This window comes from Prosopis cineraria, unplaced genomic scaffold (genome assembly GCF_029017545.1).
Source record: "Prosopis cineraria cultivar Desert tree isolate PC_DT_omini unplaced genomic scaffold, ASM2901754v1 PC8, whole genome shotgun sequence".
Lineage (NCBI taxonomy): Eukaryota > Viridiplantae > Streptophyta > Magnoliopsida > Fabales > Fabaceae > Prosopis > Prosopis cineraria.
Window position 1 is genome coordinate 8,012,254 of NW_026555339.1, and position 27,758 is coordinate 8,040,011.

The 27,758-nt window shown below is 30.7% G+C and overlaps 3 protein-coding genes across 10 annotated transcripts; 2 read left to right on the plus strand and 1 right to left on the minus strand.

Annotated features, from left to right (window-relative positions):
- The first annotated feature begins 596 nt into the window (after positions 1-596).
- Positions 597-17,113, plus strand: LOC129318028 (F-box/LRR-repeat protein 4-like). 5 transcript variants are annotated; one of them, XM_054962523.1, is made up of 8 exons: positions 620-824; positions 4,566-4,627; positions 4,772-4,853; positions 5,711-8,326; positions 11,034-11,766; positions 12,761-13,382; positions 15,544-16,128; positions 16,770-17,113. In XM_054962523.1, exons 5-8 carry the CDS (start codon positions 11,296-11,298, stop codon positions 16,796-16,798), a joined length of 1,707 nt encoding a protein of 568 aa, XP_054818498.1. In that variant the 5' UTR covers positions 620-824; positions 4,566-4,627; positions 4,772-4,853; positions 5,711-8,326; positions 11,034-11,295; the 3' UTR covers positions 16,799-17,113. The 5 variants fall into 5 exon arrangements, with proteins under 5 accessions (XP_054818503.1, XP_054818498.1, XP_054818501.1 ...); XM_054962528.1 differs by lacking the exons at positions 4,566-4,627; positions 4,772-4,853 and adding an exon at positions 597-613 and having other exon boundaries at positions 750-824; XM_054962526.1 differs by lacking the exon at positions 4,772-4,853.
- Positions 5,711-7,167, plus strand: LOC129317223 (disease resistance protein At4g27190-like). Its single transcript, XM_054961591.1, has 2 exons — positions 5,711-6,310; positions 6,361-7,167. Exons 1-2 carry the CDS (start codon positions 5,711-5,713, stop codon positions 7,165-7,167), a joined length of 1,407 nt encoding a protein of 468 aa, XP_054817566.1.
- A 317-nt stretch (positions 17,114-17,430) lies between the features above and the next one.
- Positions 17,431-27,682, minus strand: LOC129318029 (probable sugar phosphate/phosphate translocator At1g06470). Of its 4 annotated transcripts, none has more exons than XM_054962530.1 (13): positions 27,445-27,682; positions 26,300-27,120; positions 26,005-26,174; positions 24,965-25,050; positions 24,737-24,786; positions 23,086-23,153; positions 21,899-21,999; positions 21,731-21,743; positions 19,312-19,496; positions 19,089-19,175; positions 18,579-18,673; positions 18,229-18,389; positions 17,431-17,716 (listed from the first exon to the last, which is right to left on the minus strand). In XM_054962530.1, exons 2-12 carry the CDS (start codon positions 26,767-26,769, stop codon positions 18,269-18,271), a joined length of 1,446 nt encoding a protein of 481 aa, XP_054818505.1. In that variant the 5' UTR covers positions 26,770-27,120; positions 27,445-27,682; the 3' UTR covers positions 17,431-17,716; positions 18,229-18,268. The 4 variants fall into 4 exon arrangements, with proteins under 4 accessions (XP_054818505.1, XP_054818506.1, XP_054818504.1 ...); XM_054962531.1 differs by having other exon boundaries at positions 19,312-19,454; positions 26,273-27,120; XM_054962529.1 differs by having other exon boundaries at positions 26,273-27,120; positions 27,445-27,681.
- Between the last annotated feature and the right edge of the window lie 76 nt (positions 27,683-27,758).

Below are 27,758 nucleotides of genomic sequence, written 5' to 3' on the forward strand. Positions count from 1 at the left end.
GGCGTGGACCAATAAGGTTGTATGATGTGAAACAGGGAAGGAAAAAAAGAGGAGGAATTAGAGAGAGAGAGAGAGAGAGAGAGAGAGAGAGTAGAGAGGAGATGCCGGGGGGAAAAAAATTAAATGATAACCATTTAAATTCAGAGTCCTAGTTTAACTAAATTTAAAAGATGAAGATAAAACAACCGAAAATTTATCCAAGATAGTACTTAAATAGTAAAAATAATGAAAAACAAAATCTAAAAAGAAGTTAAATAATTTACGTTCCATCATGTTGTCCCTTGAAAATTACAAGTCCTACTTTTTTTGTGTGGTGCTGGTAAGGTGAATGGAAAGTTGTTGATAAAGCCATAAAGGAATACTTGCGTTGTGATAGTAGTTTTCTTTACTTTCTGGAAACGACAAATTAAATGAATGCAAATTAAGCTTTAGTGGCCGACAAAATTCAACCTCACAACCTTCAATAATTCAATCCTAATTATTGGTCACACCAAAGTTCAAATAAAAAATAAAATAAATAAAATAAGAGTTACCCTTACAGCAGAACTTGGCTCTGATATATATTCCTCCTCTCCCTCTTTCTTTTCTCCAAACGCTCTTCTTCCATCACTTGGTTTGTCCAATTTTCATGCGTTTAGCTCTTCTCATTGACTTCGATTATATTGGCTTATTATAATTTTTTGGATTTTGAAGCTCTTTGACTTTATTTTCACTGGTGAACAATTTATTCATCTCTGTTTCGCTTGCAGAGTTCAAATATTGGATTCGATGGGTTGGTCCGACTTTGGTATAATATATAGTCTGTCATCTGCGTATGTATAAAGGTCAGTCTTTTCTTTTCTGTGTTATTTGCTCATGTTTTGTTTCGTTTCATCTCATGACTATTCTTTTATATTACAGACTTTAAGAGGGAAAAACCGGAAAGAAAAAATTGATCCATGAATCATCAAATTAAGAGCTTGATTGGTTTCTGTATTTAAAAAGTGTTTTCTGTTTTTAAAAATAAAAATAAAAATAATGTTTGGATAAATGTTTTGAATTTATTATTTTCAAAACTTCTCATTTTTTGCCTTTAAAAAAAGATTGGAAACAACTTAAAACTATTTTCATCTTCTTTTTTTTAAAATTTTTCAAGCACATTACTTTTAACTTTATTTTCTCTGAACAATTTATTCATCTCTGTTTCACTTCTAGAGTTCAAATATTGGATCCGATCTCTTTGGTATAATATATACTCCCTCCCTTAAAAAATATAAAGTATTTTTAACTAAATCTCACCTCTTAATAAAATAATTATCTATTTTTTAACTAACCCTATCTTTTCATATTTACTTATATTAAACACCCTACATACTTTAACTATATAAAAGTAAGTACATAAATTTTTCCTTATTTGTTTATGCTATGTTTCATTTCATGACTATTCTTGCCATATTACAAACTTTAAGGTAAAAAAATGGGGTAACAAAAAATTGGTTCATGAGACATCAGATTAATTATATTCATCTATCTGTACAGGAATAAAGATCATTTTGGACAAAACTATGTTACTCCTTGATCTCTTATCACAAGGACCTTCGTTATGGCTCTTAGTATAAGACTTTTTTTAAAATATTTTTTTTCTTTAAGTGTTCATATCCACTTTGATTAAAGTAATACAAAAAAATAATTAAAATAAGCATGCATGAGCTTTATTTTTCCCCTTTTTTCGAATTCCTCAATAATTATACAATAATGGATTTCAAGACTTCAAACTCTATGCAGACTAATAAATATGCATTATATGTTTGTATTAATTGGGTGAATTTTTGTTTACTATTTTCACGTAGCAACCTGGAAATCAATTCGATTCGAGAGTAACTGTTGTGGACATTTCTGAGTTATTCGTCTAATTTCATTACAATATTTGAGGAAAGTAATGATTACTCTCTCGGATCAAAATATAGGACGTTAATAATTAATCTACAGTTATAAAAAATATTAATTGAAAGCTTAATTTTTTAAAAATATTTACATCTTATCAATTTTAGCCTAATTAAATACACTATATAAGTGCTTTATTAATAATAATTAAAATTTTAATGCATTATTTTTTAAAAAAAATAATAAATGATTTTTCCATTTTCATGACTTCCATAATTCAATCAGTATATAAATAATACTCTGGTTATAATTCTATGGGGAAAATTTTACTCTCTAGGAATTAATTTAATTCTAACTTTTTAATTTTGAAGTTTGGTGAAAGAGAGCCATAAAAAATAAAATAAAATATGACCTCCTTCTGTTTTATCTTAAATACATATACTTTTTTATTTTTAAAACCTATATAATCTTCCTTTAAAATTAATAGTTGCTAAACATAAATATAATTCTCCTATATTTTTAAAACCTATAAAATCCTCCCTTAAAATTAGTAGTCACTAAACATAAACTTCTCTTCTAATTTTAAGATTTTATTTTTATCAACCCAACCATTAGTTAACCATTAAATCACATATAATTGATCAAGATATACATATTTAAATATTAATATTATCTAAAAATTATTTAAGTTAGCCCAAAAAATTTGAAGTATATATGTGTACCTTGTTTATTCATATTTTAAATTTTTTAGTTAATAATATTTCAAACATGTATGTAAAAAGAACTTAATAAAATAGGAATTTAATATAATAAGAGATAAATTATTTGATATAATTTATTTTCATTTTCAATAAATTTTATAATTTTAATATGATATTTTAAATTTTTTATTTAAATATTATCATACTTAATTATTTAAAGTTCCTTAAATTGGGGGAGACAATAGAAAAATTAGATTTTAAGGAAAAATCAACAATTTTAAAATTTTCAACATAATTACAAATAAAAAAATTAAGTATTTGTAGAATCTTTAACAAAATAGTTTTAGTGGCATTCAAAATTAGATTAAAGTGTAGATTTTAAAGCATGAGGAAGGTCTTTGTAATTTTAGCAAAATAGAAGGAAGGCTAGTATATTTTACTCTAAAATAATTTAAAATTTTTTTATTTTGATTTTTTTTACCAGCTCTTTCGTATTAACTTCAATTTCAAATTAATGAATTCGTAGAAATTGAACTCTTGAAAATTTAAAATCCATAATATTATAGTCCTAATTCAGTGATTCATTGTTTGTTTGTTTTTTTTTTTTTTTGGAAGATGTTCATCATGCAATTTGATTCTAGGTTCGCTTCGGCGAATTCTTTTCCTGTCTAATTTTTGAGTACTTTTTAAGTTATCCAAAAATCATTTAAGTTGACACCTAAGATGATGATGCCTGACAGTTTGTTCATCTTAGTTATCATCATGCAATTTGATCATCTTCCTATATGTTGTTTCAAATGCTGATAAAAAAAATAATGTTGCCATTATTTGAAAAAATTACATATAAATCTCCAATAAAAAATTTAAATAAGTCTCTTGAATTCACTAATACTTTGAGATCCCTTGAGGCTTGATTGTAATTAATTTCCACTGTGAAATAAATGCTCTTCAACCTACCCTTTTTTTATTGAAGTTGACCATCGATGTTGGCTTGTGAAAATAATTTTTTATTTTATTAAATAAAAATACTCGAATATTATAACTCAAATTTCATTTAGAAGTGAAATTCCTATACTTTCATCCCTTTAAATTAACAAGTTGACCTCTTAAAATATTAATATTTTAATATTTACTAGTCAAATTTTAACCCTCTATCATACATATTAAAGACTTTCTTTTTATTATACCCTTAATTTAATATAGTATTGTTAAATGAATCTTATGGTAAACGTTATGTCTTACTTAATTGTTTAAATTAAAACTAACTTTTGTAATTAATAATTTCATTTTTATTTTTTAAATCCATTTATGCTAATTTATTAAACACAAGTAGTTTAAGTATATAAAGTTAAACATCTAAGTTTTTTCTTAATTAATTCTAGAAAAAAGTGCACCTTTGATCTTCTAATTTTATGCAAGATTTTATTTTGATCTAATTTTAGTCTCAAAAGCTGATATTTTGTGTCAATTATTATTATTATAAAAAATTAAATTTAATATATTAATATTTGAGAATGTTTTATCGACTTTTAAAAATTAAAAAATTAATATTGGTATTTTTCTTGTTAATAAAATTAATAGTGCTAGGATCAATGGATTGAAAAAAAAAATTATAAAATTCAGAAAATTTAATTAAATACTGTATAAAATTAAAAGACTAAATGTGCGTTTTTTTCACTACAACAAGTTTATACTTTGTAGTAATTAATGATTTCATAGAAATTGAAATTCCTTAAAAAATATATACCCATAATATTTTTTGTGATAAATATATACCCATAATATTATTGCCTTAATAGTTTAATGAATCACTGTTTATTTCTTTCTTTATAATTCCTACTTTTTCTTGTATGCTCATAATTTATCATCTCTTTGCATTGGTTGATGTATCATAGCACTTGTGGTAATTAGGAATATTTTAATGCTGCAACGCTTTTTTTTTTTGATTGGGAAAAAAAGAAACTTATTTTGCAGTTAATTATTTAATTTTTTTTCTTGCAGCTTTATCCTTTCTTCTATGACTCAAAAAATGTCGCTAAAGTTATCATTAATTCATATTCTAGGTAATTAATTAATAATATAATATTAAGTTACGTATTTATTTTTCATGCATGGGTTTAAAGTATATTTATTTATTAAATATGATTGACTTTTAATATCATTGTCCTAATTTAGTGAATCATTGTTTACTTCATTCTTTCTTACAGGACTATATCACACAATTTGTTTACTTCTTCCGTGACTCGGGGCGGGGGGGGGGAGTTATCATCAATTCAAATTACAGGCCAGGTATGAGAATATGATTTATTTATGCATGTTATATACATACATAGGCAATATGCTTTATTCAGACACGTATTTATAATTAGGAAAAATATATCTGTAGGTCTTACAATTTCATTTAATTTTGAATTAGATCCTATAATTTATTTTGTTTTAACTAAACTCTTATAGTTTGATCAATTAAATTTTTTAATCCTTGAAGGTTAAAATCCTTAAATTTTTTCTTTCAAAAAACAATGTTAAAAAAATTTCATATTTTTATTCAATGATTATATGACTTTAGAATTAATTACATAATTTCTATAATGAAAAATTTGTATAGCTAGTTTGTCTTCTAAATTTTTTTTATACATCTAGAATTTTCATAAAAAATTAGTAAAACAATTTTTTCCAATTTTAGTGAAAAGTATTAAATTAAATTTTTTGTAAACTTCAAAGAATATTAAATTAAATTATATATGTTTTGTAAAATTTTCTTCCACCGTTATTTCTATGTAGTCTCACCCTCTCATAATCAGAAAGTTTCAGTCAAATCTCCTTTTGAATGCCATTATACACATATATAAGCATGCTTCTGGACTTACTTAAGTTACGCACGCTCATGTGTGAGGTCATAATTCATATATATATATATATACTATTTTCCTTTGCATTTTTAATTGAAATTTGGCATGCAGCTTGTTTACTTTTTCATTTTATTTGAAAACTTAGTGTTTACGATCCAACAATATATATAAGATAGCTTCCCAAGGAAAAAAAAAGAATTTAAAATATGGTGCGTGTGTGTATCATAGCGTTGACCATTGATTTATTATGGGGATTATTACCACTAAAATCCATGTGATTGCGTTTTACTGCATCAGATGACAGAGATTGTGATCGCTATTGGGGCAAAGGTTGCTGAATATCTTGTTGCTCCAATTTCACGCCATGTTCGTTATTTGCTGTGCTTCAACCAATTCATTGGGGATGTCGAGAACTCAAAAAAAGAGCTGGAGGTGAAACTAGGAGACATTAAACAGCGTAAGGAAGAAGCTGATCGAAAATTTGAAGCAATAATACCATCCGTGAAGGAGTGGTTGCGTGACGTTCAAGCTATCCTTGAGGATGTGCAAGAGCTGCAACATGAGGTTGAAGAAGGAGCAGCAAAGAAATGTTTTAACGTGCGACGCAGGTATCCTTTAGCCAAAAAAATGGATGATAAGGCTAACCGGATGAAAGAGCTGAAACAAGATTCCAATAACTTGGAGCCATTTTCCCTGCCGATCCAACTTCCAGGCATGCTTGACTCTTCCAAGGACTTTGTAGAATTCAACTCAAGGAAATCAGCATACAATGATCTTTTAGAGGCCATTGAAGTTGGGAAGAACAAGATTGGACTGTTTGGCAGCGGTGGCTCTGGTAAAACCACCTTGGCAACCAAGGTGGGTGACACAGTTAAACAATTGAAGCGTTTTGACAAGGTGATCAAAGTGGTTATCTCTCAATCTCTAGATGTTCAAAAATCCAAAAGGAGATAAAAGAATTGGCAGGTTTGGAAATCAAGGAGGAAACCCAATCTGCCGTTGCACAGAGGCTATTAATGGGATTGAAAAGTATGAAAATTCTTATAATTTTAGATGATGTGTGGATCAAACTAAACCTTGAAGAAATTGGCATTCCACTGAATGAAGGTTGTCGTGTCTTGTTAACTACTCGCCGTCGAGATGTATGTGACTCCATGGATTGTGAGAGTATAATTGAACTGTCTATCTTAAAAGAGGAAGAGGCATGGGATTTGTTCAAGAGGCATGCGAATATAGCTAATGTCTCGACGAATGATGAGTTTGATGGCATTGGAAAGAAGATTGCTGAAGAGTGCAAGGGTCTGCCTATAGCAATTGTGACTTTAGGAAGCATGTTAAAAGGAAAGAGTCTTCAAGTGTGGGAGTCAACTCTACGAAGGCTACGAAATCCCACATCGTCGGATATTGAAAAGGATTTGGAGAAGGGGCTTTACGCAGTGCTTGAAATAAGTTATGACAATTTGCCAACTAAACTAGCCAAGTCCCTCTTCTTATTGTGCTCTATGTTTCCTGAGGATCATGACATCCATGTAGAGGATTTAATTCGTTTTGGGAAGGGGACTCTTGAGCTGGATGACGGTGTTTATACAATGGAGGATACACGGAAAGAGATTTTAGTTGCTATTGAGAGGTTGTTAGATTATTGTTTGTTAATGCCTGCCAATAAGAAAGCTTGTGTAAAATTGCACGATGTGGTTCCGAGATGTAGCCTTGTGGATTGCAAAGAAAACTTCTCAAGCAGTTTTGGTCGATAAAGATGTTGTTTCAAGCATGTTGGATAAACATCAAAGTTTGAAAGATACAAAGGTACTATCATTGTGGAATTTGGATGAGAATTTCAAGCTCTATAATCAATTGCATGCTCCAACACTTGAGATTCTGCTACTTCATCCTAAAGGGTTCATTGATCATCTTGGAGGGACAGAAGCACTAAAAGTCTTGGCCCTCATAACATTTAGCTTTGAATGGAAGCCTAGGTATTCTTGGGATAGAATAACTAAATGTTCAATTTCACAATCAATTGTGTCATTAACAAATCTTCACACATTATCCTTTAGAGGAAAAAAATTGGGTGACATCTCTTTCTTGGGTGAACTTAAAGGATTGGAGATTTTGGACTTGCGTAGTTCTAAATTTAATGAATTACCTGCTGGAATTATAGAAATGAAAAAGTTAAAACTTTGGACATGTTTGGTTGTAAAATTGTGGAAAGTCCTATGGAAGTAATTGGAAGATGTAAAACTTGAAGAATTATACTTTTGGGATAAGAAATCTGCCATTCCAAAAAATTTTCCTCAATCAAGATTGAAGAGGTATGTTATGTATGACTCCACATGCAGTTTAAATGAACTTGAACGTCCTTTTCTAGAATATTTTGATGGTTGTATTGAAGCCTTAAGAGCTTTATGTATACAAGGCTTCAAAATCCATGCTCTTGGTTCATCAATGAAAGATCTCATTCTTAGAGCAAATTGCCTTTGGTTGGAGAATTGTATGTGGGATCATAAAGATCTAAATTTAGAGATAAAGCACTTAGTGGTTTTAAACTGTCCAGAGAAAAGGTTCATCATTGATAACTTTGATGCCAACAATCTCCAAAAAAAACAAGCATTCTCTTGCCTAATTACTTTATTTTTGAAGGGAATGAGTAGTCTTGAACAAGTATTCACCCATGCCACTATTACAAGCCTACCAAAGTTGAGGAAACTTAAGATATGTGATTGCGGCAAAGTGAAATGGCTATTCCCTTATTCTATTGCTTGCCATTATCCTTCATTAGAGAAATTGATCATAAGGAGTTGCTCTAAACTTGAGAGGCTCATTGGTGGAGAGGGTAATCATGAAGACTTATCCCATGAGGATCAACCACAATACCAAGGAGAGACCCTTTATGATATGCAAGGTTCTCTATATGTAAGTGTTATCTACAAATTCCCTCTTGAATATGAAATACCTAAATAATATTACTTATTAGAAATAATAATCCATGTTAATGCATCGACTAAAAAAATTACCTTTTAATTTAATTTTCAAGGAAGGAAATATTATTTGTAAATTGAATTTGTTGCTTTTCCTTTGATACATGACATTTATGTCCTTTTCTCATATTTTGAACTGAAATCAAATAATCAATCCTTCTTCCTTTTCTCCCTAGTTAGTTATTTAAACTTTTTTTTTCCCTGTCAAAGAAATGTGCGTTACAATTTCTAACCCAATACATTGTGAAAAGTACTTATATAGACTAGAATATTAAATAATAATTTTCATGCAAAATATTATTGCTTCTTGAGCTTCTTTTGAGCTTTCTAAGTTTCTTACTATTTTTTTCATTTAATTACATTTTAATGCAAACATGTGATATGTTTTATTTCATATTTTTGGTCAAGGAGATGACTTTTTGATGTATTTTCTGACTTAAAAATTTTATCATAGTCAAGGTGAGCAAAACTGAACCGAACCAAATTAAGTTTGATTTATTTGTTTCGGTTTTAATGGGTTTAACTCTTCATTTTGATTTTTTTCTTTAAAAAAGTTCAACTTAAATGGTTTAGTTCTGTTTGAAGAGGAAGAAATCATATAGACCGAACAAACTGAAATAAATAATGTTTGTTTTTTAAAGAAATAATATTTATTTTTTGTATTTTATAAATATTATTTTTAGTTTTAAATTTATATTTAAATGAATTGAGGACCTTAAGTCCATAAGCTAAAATGTTCAACACTACTTAACTAGAAGCCCAAAAGAAGCCATAAGCCCAAATCATCTACTTAGCCCTAAGCCTCAGATATGAGAAGGACTCTCAACTTCTATCTCATGCCTCAACCTCCAGCTTGTATGCTCAAGCGATCAAACCTCTCTTCCTCACATTGCCATTCTCTCCTTTAACCATCAGTCAGTCAAGCACTCCCTCACACTTTCTCAATTTTCTACAGCTGTCACTACACTTTCCCTCTCCTATGTTGTGTCAATTCTTCTCTTTCCCTTGTGCTCAAACTTTTTGTCGCAGCGTTGATTCTCACTTGCTGTAATAGTAATAATTTTGCCGGTCTGATGCTCATCATTGCTTCTTTTCCTCTCCTCTTCTCTTATCTTCCATTTTCTTATTTTGCTTACATTTTTCAATTCCATTTTCACTTTGTTTTGCCAGTGTCCCGTCACTCTATCTACATTTAGCAACAACCAATTTAGGAAACCAAATCGAACCATCTTATTTTGATTCGATCGTGATTCCATTTATAAATACAGTTTGGTTCAATTCAGATCAATTTTGGCAAATTTCACACCGAAACCATCACATAAATCGATGCTCACCTTGCCACCCCAGTACTCACTTTATTTCAAATATAAGTTTTTCTTATATCTACCCAATGTACATCTATCAAAAGAACTAATCAATCAAATTTTTAATATATTAATTTGTTTTTAAATTTTTTCCTTCTTTTGTTTTTATATTTGTAAGCTTTTCCCTAACGGAGGTAAGGTATTTTAATATATCTTTAAGGATATTTTAGAGAGAGAAAAAAGATATCAATTTTCTTTAAAATTCAAAAGGTATCTAGAGTGAAATATAAGACTGCTCAAAACATGTCATATATTTGAAAGAAACGAAGTAGTTATTAAAGGTCGTTTTATTTTAAAAAAAATTTTATTGATGTATTATTTATAAATTACCTGAAGTGAAATTTTTTTTAATGTATTTTTTATGCTTTTATTTAAATTTAAAATAAAAACACCTTTTTTCACTGTGCCTCCTTTTTTTGCTGTAGTGAAAAGTTGTAAGTTTATAAAGGTTAGTATATTTGGAACTAGTGTTGACAAATGGGTTAACTAAAATTTTAAATTGTTATGACAAATTTTTTTCTTTCGTTGACATGCCATCAAAAAATTGGCTTGTTCATTTTAATTTTGTTTTAAAAATTCATGTTTGCCTTCAAATATATATATATATATATATACTATAAGTATTAAGAAAAATATTCTCTACAATAGGCCATATTTATTTCATTTTTTATTCAATTATTTTTAAATCTTTGTATTTAGTATTTACACTAAGTACTAAAGATTAAGCTACTTAAATTTCATTTTCTTTTTGTAATATAAAAATATTATTTGCATTTGTTATTTCTTTCCACAATTCTTAATTTTATGATGGAAATTTTATTTTTTATCAAATAATTAATTAAGTAAAATACTCTTATCTTCATTTTATTTTTCTTTAATTTCAGATATCTTTCTTTTATTTCTGAAACCTAGACTGACATCTCATAGTATGAATACTTACAAAACAAACATTATTTCTATTTTTAAGATTTTATCATTTTATTTTCATCTGCTCAACTATTAGTTGATCATTAAGTCACATGTATTAGATTAAAATACATCTATTTAAATATAAATATTATCTGAAAATCATGCAAATTACTTAAATAATTAATGCATATATTTTTTTACTTTTTTATTTATATTTTAATTTTTTTCAATTATGTAATTCTTATTTTATAAACAAAGGTTGATATATTTAATTTGATGTTGTATTTTTGGGATGGAGGAAATAATTTTTGTATTATTGATTTTGTCAGCATCCGTTTCACAATTAATTGAATTTGAATACATTAACAGGGGAATGAGAATGAGAGGGCAAATGTAGGGGTTACCTCAAAAAGCTTGAAGCAGTTGCAAAATCAAAAGCCCACCATCCTTTCCAAAGTCTGAAATTTCTATTTATTGAAGATTGTAAAAGAATGAAAGGTATATTTGAAGTGCACACAAGAGGAACAGTAGAAGCCCAAGATCCTAATTTGAAGCTCATTTTGAGTTGTGTACGTTAAGATTGTACGAAATAGCAGAACTGGAATATATTTGGAAGGGCCCCACACAAACTATGAACCTCCATAGACTTGAAAGAGTTGATTTGCGGGATTGTCCAAAATTACAAAGTATCTTCTCTCTTACCATCCTTACAAGCCTCCCAGAGTTGAGGCAACTTATGGTATATTACTGTGAGAAATGGGAGGGAATATTTTGTGAAGAATCACTTAAGAACCTTTCATCTTTTTCTTCTGATGTTTGCTTCCCCAAACTTTGGGAGATTATCATAAGGGCTTGCAACAAAGTGAAAAGGCTATTCTCATATTCTCTGGCTTCTCATTGTCCTTCACTTGAGAGATTATATATTGAGGATTGCTCTGAAATTGAGAAGCTTGTTGATAGAGACTCTGGTGAAGAAGCAGCACATGGGGATCGACTATCGCTCCTCAAAATGAAGGATTTAACTCTAATAAGTTTGCCGAAATTGAGAAACATTTTTGGAGGAGAATTTGAGTACCAGTTGAAATACCCCCATGATACACATGTAAGTCTTTTGTAAAATCAATGCAGTATTTCTTTTTCATTTCAAGTTTCCTGAATACATAACAATCCTTTTATTATGAAATTTCAAAGCTTTCTATTCACGCTATATATATATCTACCATGAAATATAAAGTATCCATATACGCAACAATTAATGTGTTTCATGAAATCATATATCACAATAACTTCATGACATATAGTTAATAGGAGACATTGAATAATCATACATGCAACTAAAAAGATAGAATATTTGCTAGTTACACATTCCCCCCCCCCCACATTATTATTGATTTAATTATGAAGTAGTTATATTACAATATAAAAAATATGTGAAATTGATTGGGTTTATTTTTTAGTGAGTGTCATGGAGGTGAAATTGTTGTTTGGATATTTTTTAAGAGGTTTTTTCTTTTTTTCACTCTGCCTTTTTTTTCTTGTTAAAAATTGGCATGTTCACTTTTTTAAATTTATCTGAAAAATTCTCGTTTACTATCAAATGATATATGTTAGTAATAAAAATATATCCTCAATTGCAGGCAATAATTATTTCAATTTTTATTTAATGTTTTTGCATCTATAAAGCGGTCTTCTTATTCGGAAAGAAAATCAATTTAATGTCGCTCCCACTGATGCATGGCTTGGGTCAAATTTAATGTCTTTCATATGTATTAGTAATAATGGTTAGATGTGAACAAAATATTTTTTTATTGTTTTTGGCACCAACTCTTTATTGTGGATAATACTTTCCATGACTGTTTTTATTTGAAATAATTATATGTATATATATATATATATATTCATGTTGTGCGCTTGATAATATTTGAAGGTCTAATTGAATAAAATTCATCTAAGTAATATTATGTTGTTACAATTTTAAAATATGTGAAATTAATGGGGTTTAATTTGTAATGTTATAGTACCATTCAATTTGATATGATTCATATATTGGGCATCTCTTAGGCTGTTATATAATCATTAAATACTATACTTTACAGAAAAATGAGAATGAAAGAGCAAGGGTGGTTTCAAAATTGTGTTATTTAGAGTTGCAGAGTCTACCAGAATTGGAATGTATTTGGAAGGGCCCCACACAAATTATAAGCCTCCATAGGCTTGAACGTGTTGAAGTGTGGCAATGTCCAAAATTAAGAAGTATCTTCACTCTTGCTACAGTCACAAGTCTTCCAAAGTTGAAGGAATTTGAAGTAAGAACATGCGATCAATGGGAGGGAATATTTTGTGAAGAATTACTTCAAAACATTTATGTTGCAGATTCCACTATTTGCTTCCCAACACTTGAGACAATTACAGTAACTCATTGTCCCAAGGTGAAAAGGTTGTTCTCTTATTCTCTAGCATCTCATTGTCCTTCATTGAAGAAAATAACTATATATTACTGCTCTCAAATTGAGGGGGTTGTTCAAGGCTACAAAGGTGAACAAGTCGGTGGTCATGATCATCAAAAGCTGTTCCCTCAACTGAATAAATTAAATCTCAGAGCGTTGCCAAAGTTGAGAGAGATTTATGAAGGTTATGAATTCATTCAATTATCAGGAACCATGAGCATACAGGATTGTCCAAGCATATGCAACATCCCATTAGACAATTCCTCATCAGGTACTTAATTATCTACCCTCTTTCTAAATATGCAACCCAAATATATTATTTGCACACTCTTCCTTTGAAATTATTTTTCATTATTTTTAATCAATAAAATAATTCTATGCATCGCAATTTCTTTCACTATGTCAAATACCATACTTCATTTTTATCTTGTGGTCTTGCCAAACATAGAATTTCTATATTACCTTTTTTGTCACCAGCAGCTATTATTGAGCAAAATGGCTATTTAAAATTGCTTGTTTAAGTCTGGCAACAACAAAAAAAATAGCTTGTTTAAGATAATTGTCCCACCCTCCCCTTAATAAAACGTCTTTTTTTATGTGAAAATTTTCTAGTTTAGTAAACACACACACATGCACCACCCTTTTTTTTTTTGACAGAAATTTGAATCATCCCAAAAGTTTTGGTGTTGCAATAACTAGATTTTAATGAGTTTATTTTAAGAAAAAAAGGATCAATATGTTATAAAATTTTATCTGAGAGATGTAAGAGAAAAAAATCAATTAAAAACTTTCTAGCCAATATTCTCTATTTTTCTAAAATTGAAGTCACTAAAATTTAAAATCCCACTTCCCAACCATTTTTTTTAACCAAACAAATTATAAAAGTTAATAGAAGTTAAGTTATGAGTAAATACTAACTTGATAATTTTATAATTTTATAAAAATAATAGTTTATAGAAAGTGTGAAATAAAATTGTATATGTGGTTATAGATAAATAATTATAATAATAAAAATTAACTATATAATTAAAAAAGATTAAAGTGACAAAGAAAAAAAGTAAGGAATTAAATTGATAAAAATTAAACTTGAAAAAATAAATCAATAATTAAGAAAATTTTTATCCCTTTAAAAATAAACAATGTTCATTATTCTAAAATTCATTACCCCATGGATATTAAACATATGAACACCAACTTATTCTAGTTATAAAATTTATTGTACTAGTCTAGTAACAAATTAAAAATATGTCTCATGCATAAAAATAAGATGTTTATTTTATAAAAAAAATTTATTTGATAATGTATTACCTTGTGCATGTAGATCTAAATTTCAATGGATGTAAACCTAAAATTTTATAATTTGTGACAATTAATTTATTATTTTACTATAAGTTTCCCATTTTTATTACGCATTTGACATTTTCCATTTATAACCACATTTACAATAACAAAGTAGACAGTATTTTTTGACAAAATGTCTTATAACAATTCAAGTAAATTAAAAGATTATTATTGTATTGCATGTGACGTTTATTAAGTGATAGAATTTATTTCAATCATTAAATCCAAATATAATGTATCTCACAAAATCATTATAGTTCTACCTTAATCCATTGAAAAATTTTACTATAAATTTTCTCCATTTTTAAATATAAGCAAAATTTTTTATGGTTTGCTGTCATTTTTTATATGCAAAACAATAATTTTCAAAAAGTATTTATGAAATAATTTCTTAATTACTCTTTATTAAATGATAGTACCATTAAATTAGAGAAGAATAAAATATTGATCATATGTACATCTTAATCCAAACTTTTCAACTTTAGACATAATTATTAGAAATAATTAATTTTTTAAACTATGTGAATTGATTAAAATTTTCTTATATAGAAAAGGGAACATGAATAAGTTGATTGATTTAAATAATAAAATATTTTATTTTATAATTTATTATTTAAAAAATTAATTATCTTATACATATACAAAATACAAGCAACAAATAATAAATCTCTCACATTTATAAAAAAATGTTAAATCTCATACATATTTTTTTTATGAGTCTCATATTTATAAGTATTTTTTATTATGGATCCCACACCTTTTTTTTTTAATTTTTGTTATGGTTCTGTATAAACTGTTAATACACAAAATTTAAATTAAAAAAAGAAAAATATATATATGGTACTGTTTTGGATGAACACTACCACGGGAAGCACTTTGGAATATATATGATATTAGTCATTCAATAACTATACAACCCGAAGTAATTAAGTTTCCCCATTTACACATTTTTAGCACATTATATTCTCATCATCATAAATCTGATGTAATCTACATTATCTTATGACAATTGAAAAATGTGTAGAATAAAAAAGGCTTTTCGAACTTTATTTTAATTATTACATATTTGATGGTGTTTATTTCAATTTCAGAGTTGGAGAAATTATGGTTAGAAGATCTAGGAGAGTTGGAATGTATTTGGAAGGGCCCCACACAAATTATAAGCCTCCATAGGCTTGAATATGTTACACTGCAGCAATGTCTAAGATTAAGAAGTATTTTTACTCTTGCTACAGTCACAAGTCTTCCAAAGTTGAAAAGAATTGAAGTGACAGGTTGCAAGGAATGGGAGGGAATATTTTTTGAAAAATCACTTCAAAACATTTATGCTAATTCCACTGTTTGCTTCCCAACACTTGAGACAATTGAAATATTTGATTGTTCAAAGGTTAAAAGGTTGTTCTCTTATTCTCTAGCATCTCATTGTCCTTCATTGAAGAAAATAACTATACATGATTGCTCTCAAACTGAGGGGGTTGTTCAAGGTTACGAAGGTGAGCAAGTTACAGGTCATCATCATCAAAAGCTGTTCCCTCAACTGAATAAATTAAATCTCATAGGGTTGCCAAAGTTGAGAGAGATTTATGAAGGTTATGAATTCACTCAATTATCAGGAACCATGAGCATACAGGATTGTCCAAGCATATGCAACATCCCATTAGACAATTCCTCATCAGGTACTTAGTTATCTACCCTCTTTCTAAATATGCAACCCAAATATATTATTTGCACTCTTCCTTTAAAATTATTTTTCATTATTTTTAATCAATAAAATAATTTTGTGCATCGCAATTTCTTTCACTATGTCAAATACCACATTTCATTTTTATCTTGTAGTCTTGCCAAACACATAATTTCTATATTACCTTTTTTGTCATAGTAGTTATTATTGAGCAAAATGGCTATTTAAAATTACTTGTTTAAGTCTGGGAACCACAAAAAAAAAAAGGAGCTTGTTTAAAATAATTGTCCCACCCTCCCCCTAATAAAACGTCCTTTTTTCGTGAAAAATTTCTAGTTTGGTACACAGACACACACGCACCACTTTTTTTTTTTTTACAAAAACTTGAATCGTCCCCAAAAGTTTTGGTGATGCAATAATATTAGTCGTTCAATAACTATATAACCCAAAGTAATCAAGTTTCTCCATTTACACATTTTTAACACATCATTCCGATCATCATAAATCATTATTCTGCATTATCTTACTGACAATTGAAACATGAGTAGAATAAACAAGGCCGTTAATCTTTATTTTGTCTATGTAACATTTTTATGTGATAGCTAAGATACTAATTCATTGGTTTTTTTTTTTCAGACTTGGAGATCATCAAATTAGAAAATTAGAAAATAAAGGAGTGATGATGAGCTTTAGATCTAATCTGCAGTAATTTTATTAACTGGGGCGTGGAGACGTTGGATTTGGGTTCGTGTTGAAGATTATAGAAAAACTAAAAAGATGCATGTAAAAATTACATGTATTTTTTACTTGATGTGTTGGAGTTGTCTAAACATATAATAATTGTGTGGCTTGCGTGGACTTCCTATTATATTTGCAACACTTGTAATGTATTTTAATTTTTTTGACATTGTATTAATCAGTGATTTCTTATATTGTACTTTACTTCATTGTGGCAACTGGCAATATATGTGATTATCTTATTTACCTACAAGGAAAAAAAAAACCAATAGTACCCATACTCATTTTTATCAGAAAACAATGGGAAAAAAAATGAAAAATAACTTCATTATAAATAATAGTGTGCATGCGTTATTACATTTCTGGCAATTATTCACCAGATATTATCAATTCACATATTATAATTAGCATGTGAAAGAATAAATTAACAATCAAGAAAACAGTAAACTATTATGTTAGATTTGAACCACTTTTTTATAGAATTTGTAGTTACCGCAAACATGATTAAAAAATCAATAGCCAATAACAATATGTACTTAATGAAGAGGAAAAATATTCGTTGGACATTTAAAAGTTGTTGGATTCATTATTTTCTACATGCAAAACAATTCGTGCACAACATAATGAAACCAAAATTTAAGACAAATGATCTAACACAAATAGCCTGTTGTTTTGTAGTATACAACACCCTCCATGGAATTAACCCAAAGAAAGAATGTCAAATGAATGAAAGAAATACAAGACATATACATATGGTTGGTAGCAATATTATTATATGTGGGAAATTTGTATTCTCTCTCTCCACGCCATCAGCTTCAGAACATGACAGCACAACACACAAGGCACTGCAAATAGAGAAAGTGTGTTGAGCAATTTTGACAGAGTACTTAAGCTCGCCAATCATCTCATCACATGTCGTAAAAAGGTGTGTTCCCTAATGTGTATACCTAATTGATAATTTCAAATGACGACTTTTGTTTGAATTACAATACTCCATCAAATTAATATATGAGAAACATTTAATTAAGTGCAGCCGTTGGATATTTAACTTTTTAGCTAATTTTTTAAAAAATAAAGTAATAAACTTTTAGCTACTACCTAGCTTAGCTCATATGATAAGAGCGGGATAGAGTGCAAAATATATACAAAGATTCAAACCCTCCTAATAAAAATAAGTGTTGGTCGTAGTTGTGAGTTGTTTGATATACCAGAATGTCAAATGCCAAGACACTATGAAGTACTCTATATTTGTTGAGAATTCCATGATGCACAGGTTCTACTTTGAAGACACCAACGTTGGCTAGAAAAGTTTGCAATTTCAATCATTAACATATAAATAAATCATCACGTGACTTACTTTGAAGTTGAATCGTGTTTTTTTATAATGACTTCAGAAATCAGATATTCTCTTCTTGCTCATCCATCTCATCAAGGATAACATACTTTGTAGCCGAATCTGTTTTGAGGATCCCACCTACACCCTCTTCACCTGCTTCACCCTTCTGAAGCTTCCAATATCTGTAATCAAAAAACAAGGTTGAGTTCTAAGTTATTCATATTATTTGCATACCAATTCTCTGTTACTAACTGTAGGGATTGCTCCTAATCCATCCTTTAAGTTCGAAGCTCTAAATGAAGAGAGAGGAAAGGCATGAGCAAATAAATACTAAAATATATCGCTTAGAAGTGCATTAGCTTATGACTTACTTGTACCAATTGAATAAACAAACACCAACAATGATAGTGAGGAGACCAAGTCCTTTCAACCAAGTAAATTTATCATGAAAGTACAAAACAGCAACCTACACAGACAACATGAAAATTAACAATATGTATATATAAGCGACTAAATTTAACAAAAAATTTAAAAGTTAAATTTAATTACATATATAATGCACTTAAATGAGTAGAACAACATATAACAGCATCAAACGTTCGTTTCTCGCATCCTCATCATCCCCATCAAATTATCATCAACATTACTATTACTAATTACTGAACGGTAAAACAAAATCTGTTTACCCCTTGAAGACAAATGCAATTATCAAAATTTTCAACGCAGATTGTGAGGGTGCACGCTAAAACACTGATTGACTCTCTTTTATATTGAATAGAATCTAAACCTACGGTGGTTGGAAAGCATTGTATATATTTAAGAGAAGACATGTCTAGTAAAACCTGTTCATGTCAACCAAAGAAAATGAAACAAAAGGATACCAATATGGTGACAGCCTCCTTAACAACCCCAGCAATTGTAACTGTGACTGCACTAGTTACTGAGACAAGAACATACTCTGTTAATACCTGCAAAAAGGAGATCCACCTTTGAAAACTGATTTGACAGGAGGAAAGAATTGTAAGCTAGACTGTCAAAGAAGCAGAAAGTTGGACAATAAATATTGTAATGTAATGTCCTTGGAAAGGGAACATTTACTCTCACCATAAGAAATGCAAGTGCGCCACCAAAAAGCATCAGTAAACAACTCTGAGTAATATGCCATGGACTGTTAAAATATTTGTTTTGTCTGAATTCATCCCATGGATCCAATGCAAGAGAGAGAAGAGCAGTTGCCCCCGCCATAACTGGAGTTACATAGCTCATCAAGGTAAGCGGATTTTTCATCCCTAACATTATTAGAAAACTTATCATCAATATTTCATGAAAGAAGTATATATCTTTTAAATTTCTCACTGCAAAGTGAACATGGATGAAGGAAAAACATGAATAAAGAAACATTATCCAAAGAAGATGAAAATAGAGAAACGATAAAAAAAATGGTAAATTGGACTTTTATAGGGAATTGAAGCCTACTGGTGCAATGTTATAAAAGATGGTAAAGTTGAAAATCTAGGCTGTTGATAAAACAAATTGACATAGTCTGATTCATGTAACCAACCCCATCTAGTAGAATAAGACTTCTTGTTGTATCAGAGAATTTATCATCAAAAAATCTTCCAACTAATTCAACAACTTCTCTTGATGGGAATATCATTCAACAAGAACAAATATTTTTTTATGCCTGTTGTAATTATAAGAAATCTCTTGATTATTACTTGCTTGGGATGATGATCCATATCGTGACTGAAGCCTCGGTGAATGAGAGCCATAACTATGACAGTCCTAAGGGAGCAAAATTCCTTGTCAAGTAAATTCCAACCTACATGGAAAGTGTAAGGTCTAGGCACTTAGAGAGAGGCTCAGTAAATTAGACATGTTAGTAAAGGTGCAAACTATTTGCACCTAGACAAAAAGACCCTATGAAGATTCACTATTACCTAGGAGTGGCTTTGGGGCCTTTTCAGCACAACTTAGGCGGAGGGCAAAGGCCTCCTTCCGATGAGGCTTGAGTCATCAATGACATACCACTCTAGAAGAACTAGAATGCTAACCTAGTGCCAAAACCTATGAGCTAAGAGGCAGTCCCAAATAGACAGTTTCCATGGGGCATAGGCCTCCCAGATGGTAATGGAGGCATGCAATGTTCCCACATCATCTTCCAAGAAAATTAGGAAAATAATAAAACCAGAATAGCCAGTCTTGTCTGCTTACAGGACTTGATATATGTGAAGCTTGATCTTTCATGCTTATCTGAAGAAAACTCATTATATATTTCACATCATTAAACAATCTGAGACTCAATCACAAGAGCATTAATGTAGAAACCTGCAACTAAATCATGTTTCTAAAACGTCATGGCCACCTCAATCAATAACTTGCTGGGTATTTAAAAATTCATACCCAAATATAATAATGTATCCATAATCCTCAACAATTAACAATTCAAGTACCCTGTGCTCAAATTGTAGGATTCCACTAACAAATTACACCTTTTTATTGGTCCTCTTCCCATCATTTCCCATTGCAAGACCAGGTTCAGATTTAAGGCTCTAATCAATTAAGGTTTATCTAGTTTTTTTAAGCCCATGGCTGGTTTAAGAAGTCCAAGATTTGTAAGTGACGTCAATCTTCCAAAACAATATTTCTGATTGAAGATAAGGCTTTCCAAGTAAACTTGACTTAAGAATACCAAAATTTACTTCAATTTAGAAGAGGGAGCATTTAGATAAGGTAATCAAGGAATAACTAATAAAAGGAGCAACATATGGTTCCACAAGTTTACAAAGAGATATGTTGGTCATTAATTTTCAGAAATTGTTGATATCCTAACAAATTCTAGGGTACATCTCTGCCAAATTCTGTTTCCACAATTTTACATCATTATCTAGTCATGCAAAAAAAAAAAAATCATTTCTTTTCCAGAAAAGGCAGACAGATTCTTCTGCAAACCTATTTAAAAAGAAAATTGTTACCTAATTTAGAGAGCAATGGACCTGTCTGCCCACCTTCGAAGGGACAGTAAGGTGCTTTGGGATAATTGTCATTTATTATTTTTCTTGGCATCTGATGTGAGCAGTGGAGCATAATTGCATAAGCTTTTCTAGCGTAAAATTTCTCCCCTCACATCTTTATATTACAACAGGGTTTTTGCTTCCCTGGTTCCTTGGGGGGTTTTAGCTAAAGGGCATTTACAGGCATTTCTATGTAAAATACACAAAATGATAGATTTTCACTTTTTAAGCTGATCTGTTTTTTCTTGTATTTTACTTTCTTTTTCTCTTAGCTCCTCTAGGAGAATCAATGATCCTCTTGCTATGTACTCCTTGATATATAAAAAATGACTACTTGAACTGGCGCATATTCAAGTCAAGTCTATGTGAATGCCGAACATATCTCATTGAATGGGTTAAAAATAGTTCTGATCAAGTACACTTCTCAGTTCTCATCAAAAAATATCACATGAATGTACAAAAATGTTATCCATAAAAACAATTACTTTGGAGCTATTCAGGACACTTACCATAGGCTTCTTTCTTTAGCATTGGTTTGGTGTCAAATTGCATGAAGAGAACATAAACCAAGTCAGCCCAGCAAAGTGGAGTAAGAATAATTCTTGAGGGCAGAAAAAATGTGTGCGAAATATAAGAAAATTAGATATTAAAGGAGAAATCAAAATGAAGATATGAACCTGCAGAAGAATCTGAGTCATGCACCAACGAAACCCAGACATAACAGCAGCAAGCATAACAAGTATAAATCCCCAAAATTCAAATTCTGTCTCTTTTGCAACTGCATTTCAAGGGAATCGTGTTTCAGATGGACATAGAAATTTCTCAATATACAAGTTCTTAAGGCTTGAAAAATGTAATAGGTAACTGGAAGGAAAAAAAAAGAGCTGTGTCATTGTGCAAGTGTATAAAATAATAATAACTTTTGTGATGGATGGAATAAAATAGAAGCATTCCTCATATGAATTTCAAATAGTTCACTGTCCATATTTGACCACTTGCCCAAGTATTCACAGCGTACGAAAAACATTTATAACCAAGTTGAGGTGACCAAGAACACCCTAACCTTGGAACGGTTTCTTTTGACAGGTTATAAAGAGTTTGGTAAATATAAGCAGGCCAAAACTCATGCAATGTACGGTCTTAGGAGTATTGTAGTGTATTTTGTTGCGCATTTTCTTTTGACAGGTTATAAAGAGTTTGGTAAATATAAGCAGGCCAAAACTCATGCAATGTACGGTCTTAGGAGTATTGTGGTGTATTTTGTTGAGACCAAAATGCGCACATTTTCAAGGATGTTTCATTGCTTACCAATCATGAGGGATAGGGCAGAATTTATATTAGCTCCCTTAGGTATTCCTTCAGGTTTTCTTCAAGTGGGTTTCTCTGTCGCTGGATATGCAGAGATCAGAATGCTTCACTCTACCATTTTCTTTTCATGCTTTCTTCTTTTCCTTTACATCATTTAAGGGCATTTTATCCTCCTCGTTTTCATTTCTATTATTTTCTTATATAAAATTTCATTTTCTGTATAATAATAATATCAACAACAATAACTGATTGGCTGCTTTAAATTAAATATCATGAACTATTAGTTATGTGATTATGTTCAGATTCCACTAGTTTGTAATTGTTACAATCTTTTAAATGAAATCCAATAGCATACTAAATTGGAGATATCATAAATTAGTACACCACCCACCCATTAGTCCTCTCAAAGGAATAAAATCTCACTCTCACTATTTTTTCCATAATTACTGAGGTTGTACACTGCCAGAGTTGCATTTATATTCTGCTTTCTTTATAACAAGTAATGCATATCAAAATCTTAAACAGAAGGCATGAAAGCTAGAGGTGCCATCTATACCTGTTAGTAATATACCAAGGGAGATAACTAAGATGATGCCTGACAGTTTAAAGCTCGGTGTCTCCAACCTTCCAACCAAAATTTGCAAACAGGTATTAGTGCATGTAACAAAAGATTAAAGGAGACCAGCCTAATTTTTGTGGAATCAGCATAAACGTTTCCTTTTCTCCCCTGAAGGAAAACGGCTTGGACAGTTGGACTGACAGCATTGTGGTTGACAAAAGTAGCTACAGGATGTGACTTATGAATATTAGGGGCATTAAACATCTTAAATCACTTATCAAAACTCAGTCTGTAATCCTAGACAGTTTAAGAAACCTATGCCTCCATTCAACTTTAGATGGATCCAGAATAAATTAATTAAACTGCAAAGCATCATCCCCATCCACCGTCACATGATTCTAGTATTTTTCCAGATAAACAATTTAGAATTTGAAGCCCTGAATGAAAACCACTTATTCATGGAACTTTACAGTTGGAAACTATATAGGCATACGCAGAAGTTTAAATTTACTTTAGAACTAAGAATTCAGCAGAAGGAAGCTTTCTACAATTTGAAGTCTCCAGGGGATACTAAAAACCCAGTTATTTGATTGGCACCCAAGTGAGGTGGGAAACATCACCACAAAAGCTAATTATTGAAGCAATAGAAGCAACACATTTAAGTGTCTCATAAAGCATCTTCCACTTAGGGCCTGTTTGGTTGGAAGGGAGGAGAGGGAGCGAGGGAGGGCACCCAATTGAAACAGGAAATCCATGAAGGTGGGAGAACTAACCCATTTAAGTACTCCTTAAAGCATCTCATACTCTACAATTTGGAACACAGACATCCTAGAAAACCAAAGTTTTCATCACTATCACACTTTCTGAAAGGCATTAAACTCTGCAAACACCTCATTTTACCTTATCTTTGATCTATTTTACCAGCTTCTGCCACACAACAGAAATCTACCTTGCTTATAGAGTCAATAACCATTTAGGTACTACATAATTGATAGTTTGCACACAAAGTTGTAGTTTAAGAATTTTATTTTAGTAGAATTAAAAAATTTAAAATAATTTGCTAAAATAAAAAAACTTAAATTTTATAAATGTGTTGCCCAGATTTTAAAAAATAAATTACATTGCTGCTAACTTATAAAAATTATGATTTATGATTATTTTTTATCATGCATTAATATTAATGTATTGATTTTATTGATATTAACACATTAATTTATTAGTGTTTTTATTATGAATATTTTATGATGAGAGATGAGAGATCAGGGAAGTTTCACGCCAGTCACAAGCCTAATCGGAGTGGGTGAGGATGAGAGAGAGAAAAACCTCATAAAATTTAAAAACACTAAGTGCAGACTTCACTTTTTCTAATGAGCATTGCTTCATAACCTCCTTTTCCTAGCTTAAGTTTTAACGCACGTTCCTCTTAAAAGCTCTTTTCAAAAATTTTGTATCCAAACAAGAGTAGAAAGCCTCTAATGAGCTTCTTTATCCCCCACTAAGGTCAGAGTCTCCCCAAACCTCAGTTAGAGGGTAATCCAAACATACCCGTAATTCCTTATGACCGAGCGTTCAATTTTGATCTCCAGCACTCACAGAAGCCACAAAATCAGAAAGAACAATTACAAAGATCAAAAACCTATAAATTCACCTAAATGCAAAAGCGAACAGAAGGAGAAAAACTGGAGCAGCAGATTTACACTGCAAGAAAGAAAACAAAATAGAGGTAAATATAGAGAATAAGGATAGTTACTTCCGCAGGAACAAAAAAGAAAGAAAGAAAGAAAGAAAGAAATTCAGTCTTCAGTAACAATACAAAAGAAAATAGATATTTGATATTTATCTCATGATGTATAAAAAGAAGAGAAACATCACCAACCATTGTAGCAAAAGTGACAGAGATGAAAACAAGAGACGCATTGCTTAAGTTGATATCCAATGCTGTCCCGAGAGCAGTTGGTACAACTGTGAAAGGCAAATTCCATCTGTGGCATTAGTTGATAGAAACGTCAATATAGTAAGCAGTTATAAATTTGTAATACAAGTACTGTCATGAGGAGAAGGGGGGAAATAGAAAAACGCAGTACCATTGTCCATAACAAATATTATTGGATCATTTCATATCACAAGCAAACATGTGCGTTCAATGAAGAGGATGACAATCCAAAAGATCAAACAATTACAAGCATCCATTCATATGTGTGTGTAACACACACATATATAAAGCGATAAGATTAGGATACCATACCAATGATTGGGATATTAGCAAAGAAGTGCAGAAATGCGTTGTAATAGAGATAAGATTGTTGTAGAAAATAGTTGTCAATATAAAAAATAAAAAAGAAACTTCACAAAAACTTCTATTTAAAATAGGACACACTCAATAGAATAAGATTAAACGCAATGACATAGAATGGCTGAAAACTTCTTGTAGGGGCTGTAAGAATGACATCAGTGGATTGTAATTCATAATTAGTCCGGTTGTTTTCAATAAAAATATAATGACTTTTGTAAAGCCAACAAAGCTTTGAAAGTACAAAAACATGGAGATCAACTATCAAACATAGGTCCAGAAGTAGATAGAAGATAATTAAGGATTTATGTGCCAATTTCAGTCAATTCTTTGGTAGTGGTTAAACAAGGCATTGGGGTTGAACAGAAAATCTTTGTCTGCTGTGTCAAAGAACCAGTCAATGCCCAATACAAAGTTGTTCGACTAGAGTTTGTTAACTTTATTCTACCAGAAATATTACCGTTCACTCAAAATCTACAAGTTATCAATTCCAATTAGCACGCTTGTCATCATATTAAGACAATAATATTCCAAGTATTGGATCACGTATATTTATGCTTGAGAAAGAAGGCAAAAGAGGAAAATAAATAAAAATAAAATAAAATATAACAGAATTACATATTTACCTCGCCATAAGTAATCCCTCCAAGACATAGAAACACTAGTTTGGAATCTATGAGGCCAAAACCAAGTGATAAAGTTTGACACCACTGCTTGCATTGCAAAGTGGATAGTATTCATCAGGAAAGGAGCTGGAAATTTTCCCATAGTGTCACCTAACAGACTTTTATTGTACCTGTTTACAAGTTCAGCATAAGAAAATTATAGGAAAGAAAAAAAATCAAATGATGAATTTGTGCATGCAATAATCATTTGCTTACAGATTGAACTTACAAGGTCAAAAACAGGCTGAAAGTGTACCATAAAAGTATGAAAAACAATGTCTTCAAAATAACTGCGACAGAAACAAGATTTGTTGAGCTTTCTCCCAATGATCCATGACTGGCTAGAGAAACAGTGGAGTCAACAACTTTTTGCCTTGCATCTCCATTTTCAATGTCTAAAGGAACATACTTCTCAGATCCACTACCATTCAGATAAACCGAATCATCACCCATGGTGCCAGCACCATTCATTTGCATACCCTTGTGCTGATAACTTATTTGTAGCTGATCTGTTTCAATGAAATGTAATTCAAAATCCGAATCTCTGGCTTCCTCTTGGCTAGCATCTGCATTACCTGATTGTTGATCCAAATGGACCGTTGAATCTTCACCAAACCAGCCAGAAAAAGAAAGATCTCTATTTATACCAAAGTCTAGGACTTTATTGTCGATGTTGTCAGAATCCTTCAAATCAACCTTCTCTGAATCCAAGCTGCCTTGCACCATTTTGATCTGTATAGTGAGTTATAGCCATTTATGTGCTCTTAGGCAAATCGAGCCAGCTGGTGACCAATTGATTCACCAGTAGATGCCAAACTAGACAACACAAGTTCAGTAAGGTGCATAACACAGCTAGCACCTTAACCACAGTTCAGGCAAGGGACCTTTCTCCATAATCAAAGTTGTCCAATTACAACAGAATAAACAAAAAATTAGTAGATATAGTCGTCTTCACGCTCACACAAAACAGGCAGTTATATACTCGTTTTTTAAACCAACAGAAGCATCTTCTCCTAAGCTTCTAGATAGCCACTCTGCTATAGTAGCTCAGATTAAAACTGGAAACGGCAACTTCACCTGTACAATAGAAGAATTCATACAGGGATGGCTAAATCAGCTCGGTTTATATTCAATTATAGTCTATAGACAAGAATATCTAGCTGAGAAACCAGCGGATTAGTACATCTTTATATTCAAATCATAATCTGAAAACACACACAATAAAATTCAAACCTTAAGATTAAAAGAATCTTTTTTTTTTAATAATAAATAAACCCCAATCCAAAGCAAAAGTAAATGACCCAGCATGAACCAACCATCTTTCCGATGAACAATCAACAACACATAGAGGTAAATCAGAGCATGAACCATACCAAACAGTCAAAGCACAGGACAACTCACCTGAGAATGATTAAGAAACAGAGTGTGTGACAGAAGCAAAGGAGAATGAAATGTGAAGTAGGGGGCGAGAGAGAGAGAGAGGGAGGGAGATCTGAAGGGAGTGTCTTTGGATCGAAGTTTAGGTGAGCAAGCATACAGTCAGAAGCGGTATTAGATTAGACTTAATCGTCTGATATTGCTGATGCCGCTCCTGCTGTACCTTCCTCAACGAATATCTATCAGTGTGCCTTCGATGTTCCAAATCATTGTTTCTTCTATTTTAAGCGAATGGTTTTCTCTCTGCCTCGTGATTTTTTTTTTTTTTTTCAACGCTT

Coding starts and splice junctions, on each gene's coding strand:
- LOC129317223 (XM_054961591.1), top strand. CDS start 5,711: ATGACAGAGATTGTGATCGCTATTGGGGCAAAGGTTGCTGAATATCTT. Junction 6,311..6,360: donor AATTGAAGCGTTTTGACAAG/GTGATCAAAGTG, acceptor AAAATCCAAAAG/GAGATAAAAGAATTGGCAGG.
- LOC129318028 (XM_054962528.1), top strand. CDS start 11,296: ATGAACCTCCATAGACTTGAAAGAGTTGATTTGCGGGATTGTCCAAAA. Junction 11,767..12,760: donor AATACCCCCATGATACACAT/GTAAGTCTTTTG, acceptor TATACTTTACAG/AAAAATGAGAATGAAAGAGC. Junction 16,129..16,769: donor ATTAGACAATTCCTCATCAG/GTACTTAGTTAT, acceptor TTTTTTTTTCAG/ACTTGGAGATCATCAAATTA.
- LOC129318029 (XM_054962529.1), bottom strand. CDS start 26,769: ATGGTGCAAGGCAGCTTGGATTCAGAGAAGGTTGATTTGAAGGATTCT. Junction 24,787..24,964: donor CTGTCACTTTTGCTACAATG/GTTGGTGATGTT, acceptor TCTTTCTTGCAG/TGTAAATCTGCTGCTCCAGT. Junction 23,154..24,736: donor CTGTTCGCTTTTGCATTTAG/GTGAATTTATAG, acceptor TTTGGTTGGAAG/GTTGGAGACACCGAGCTTTA.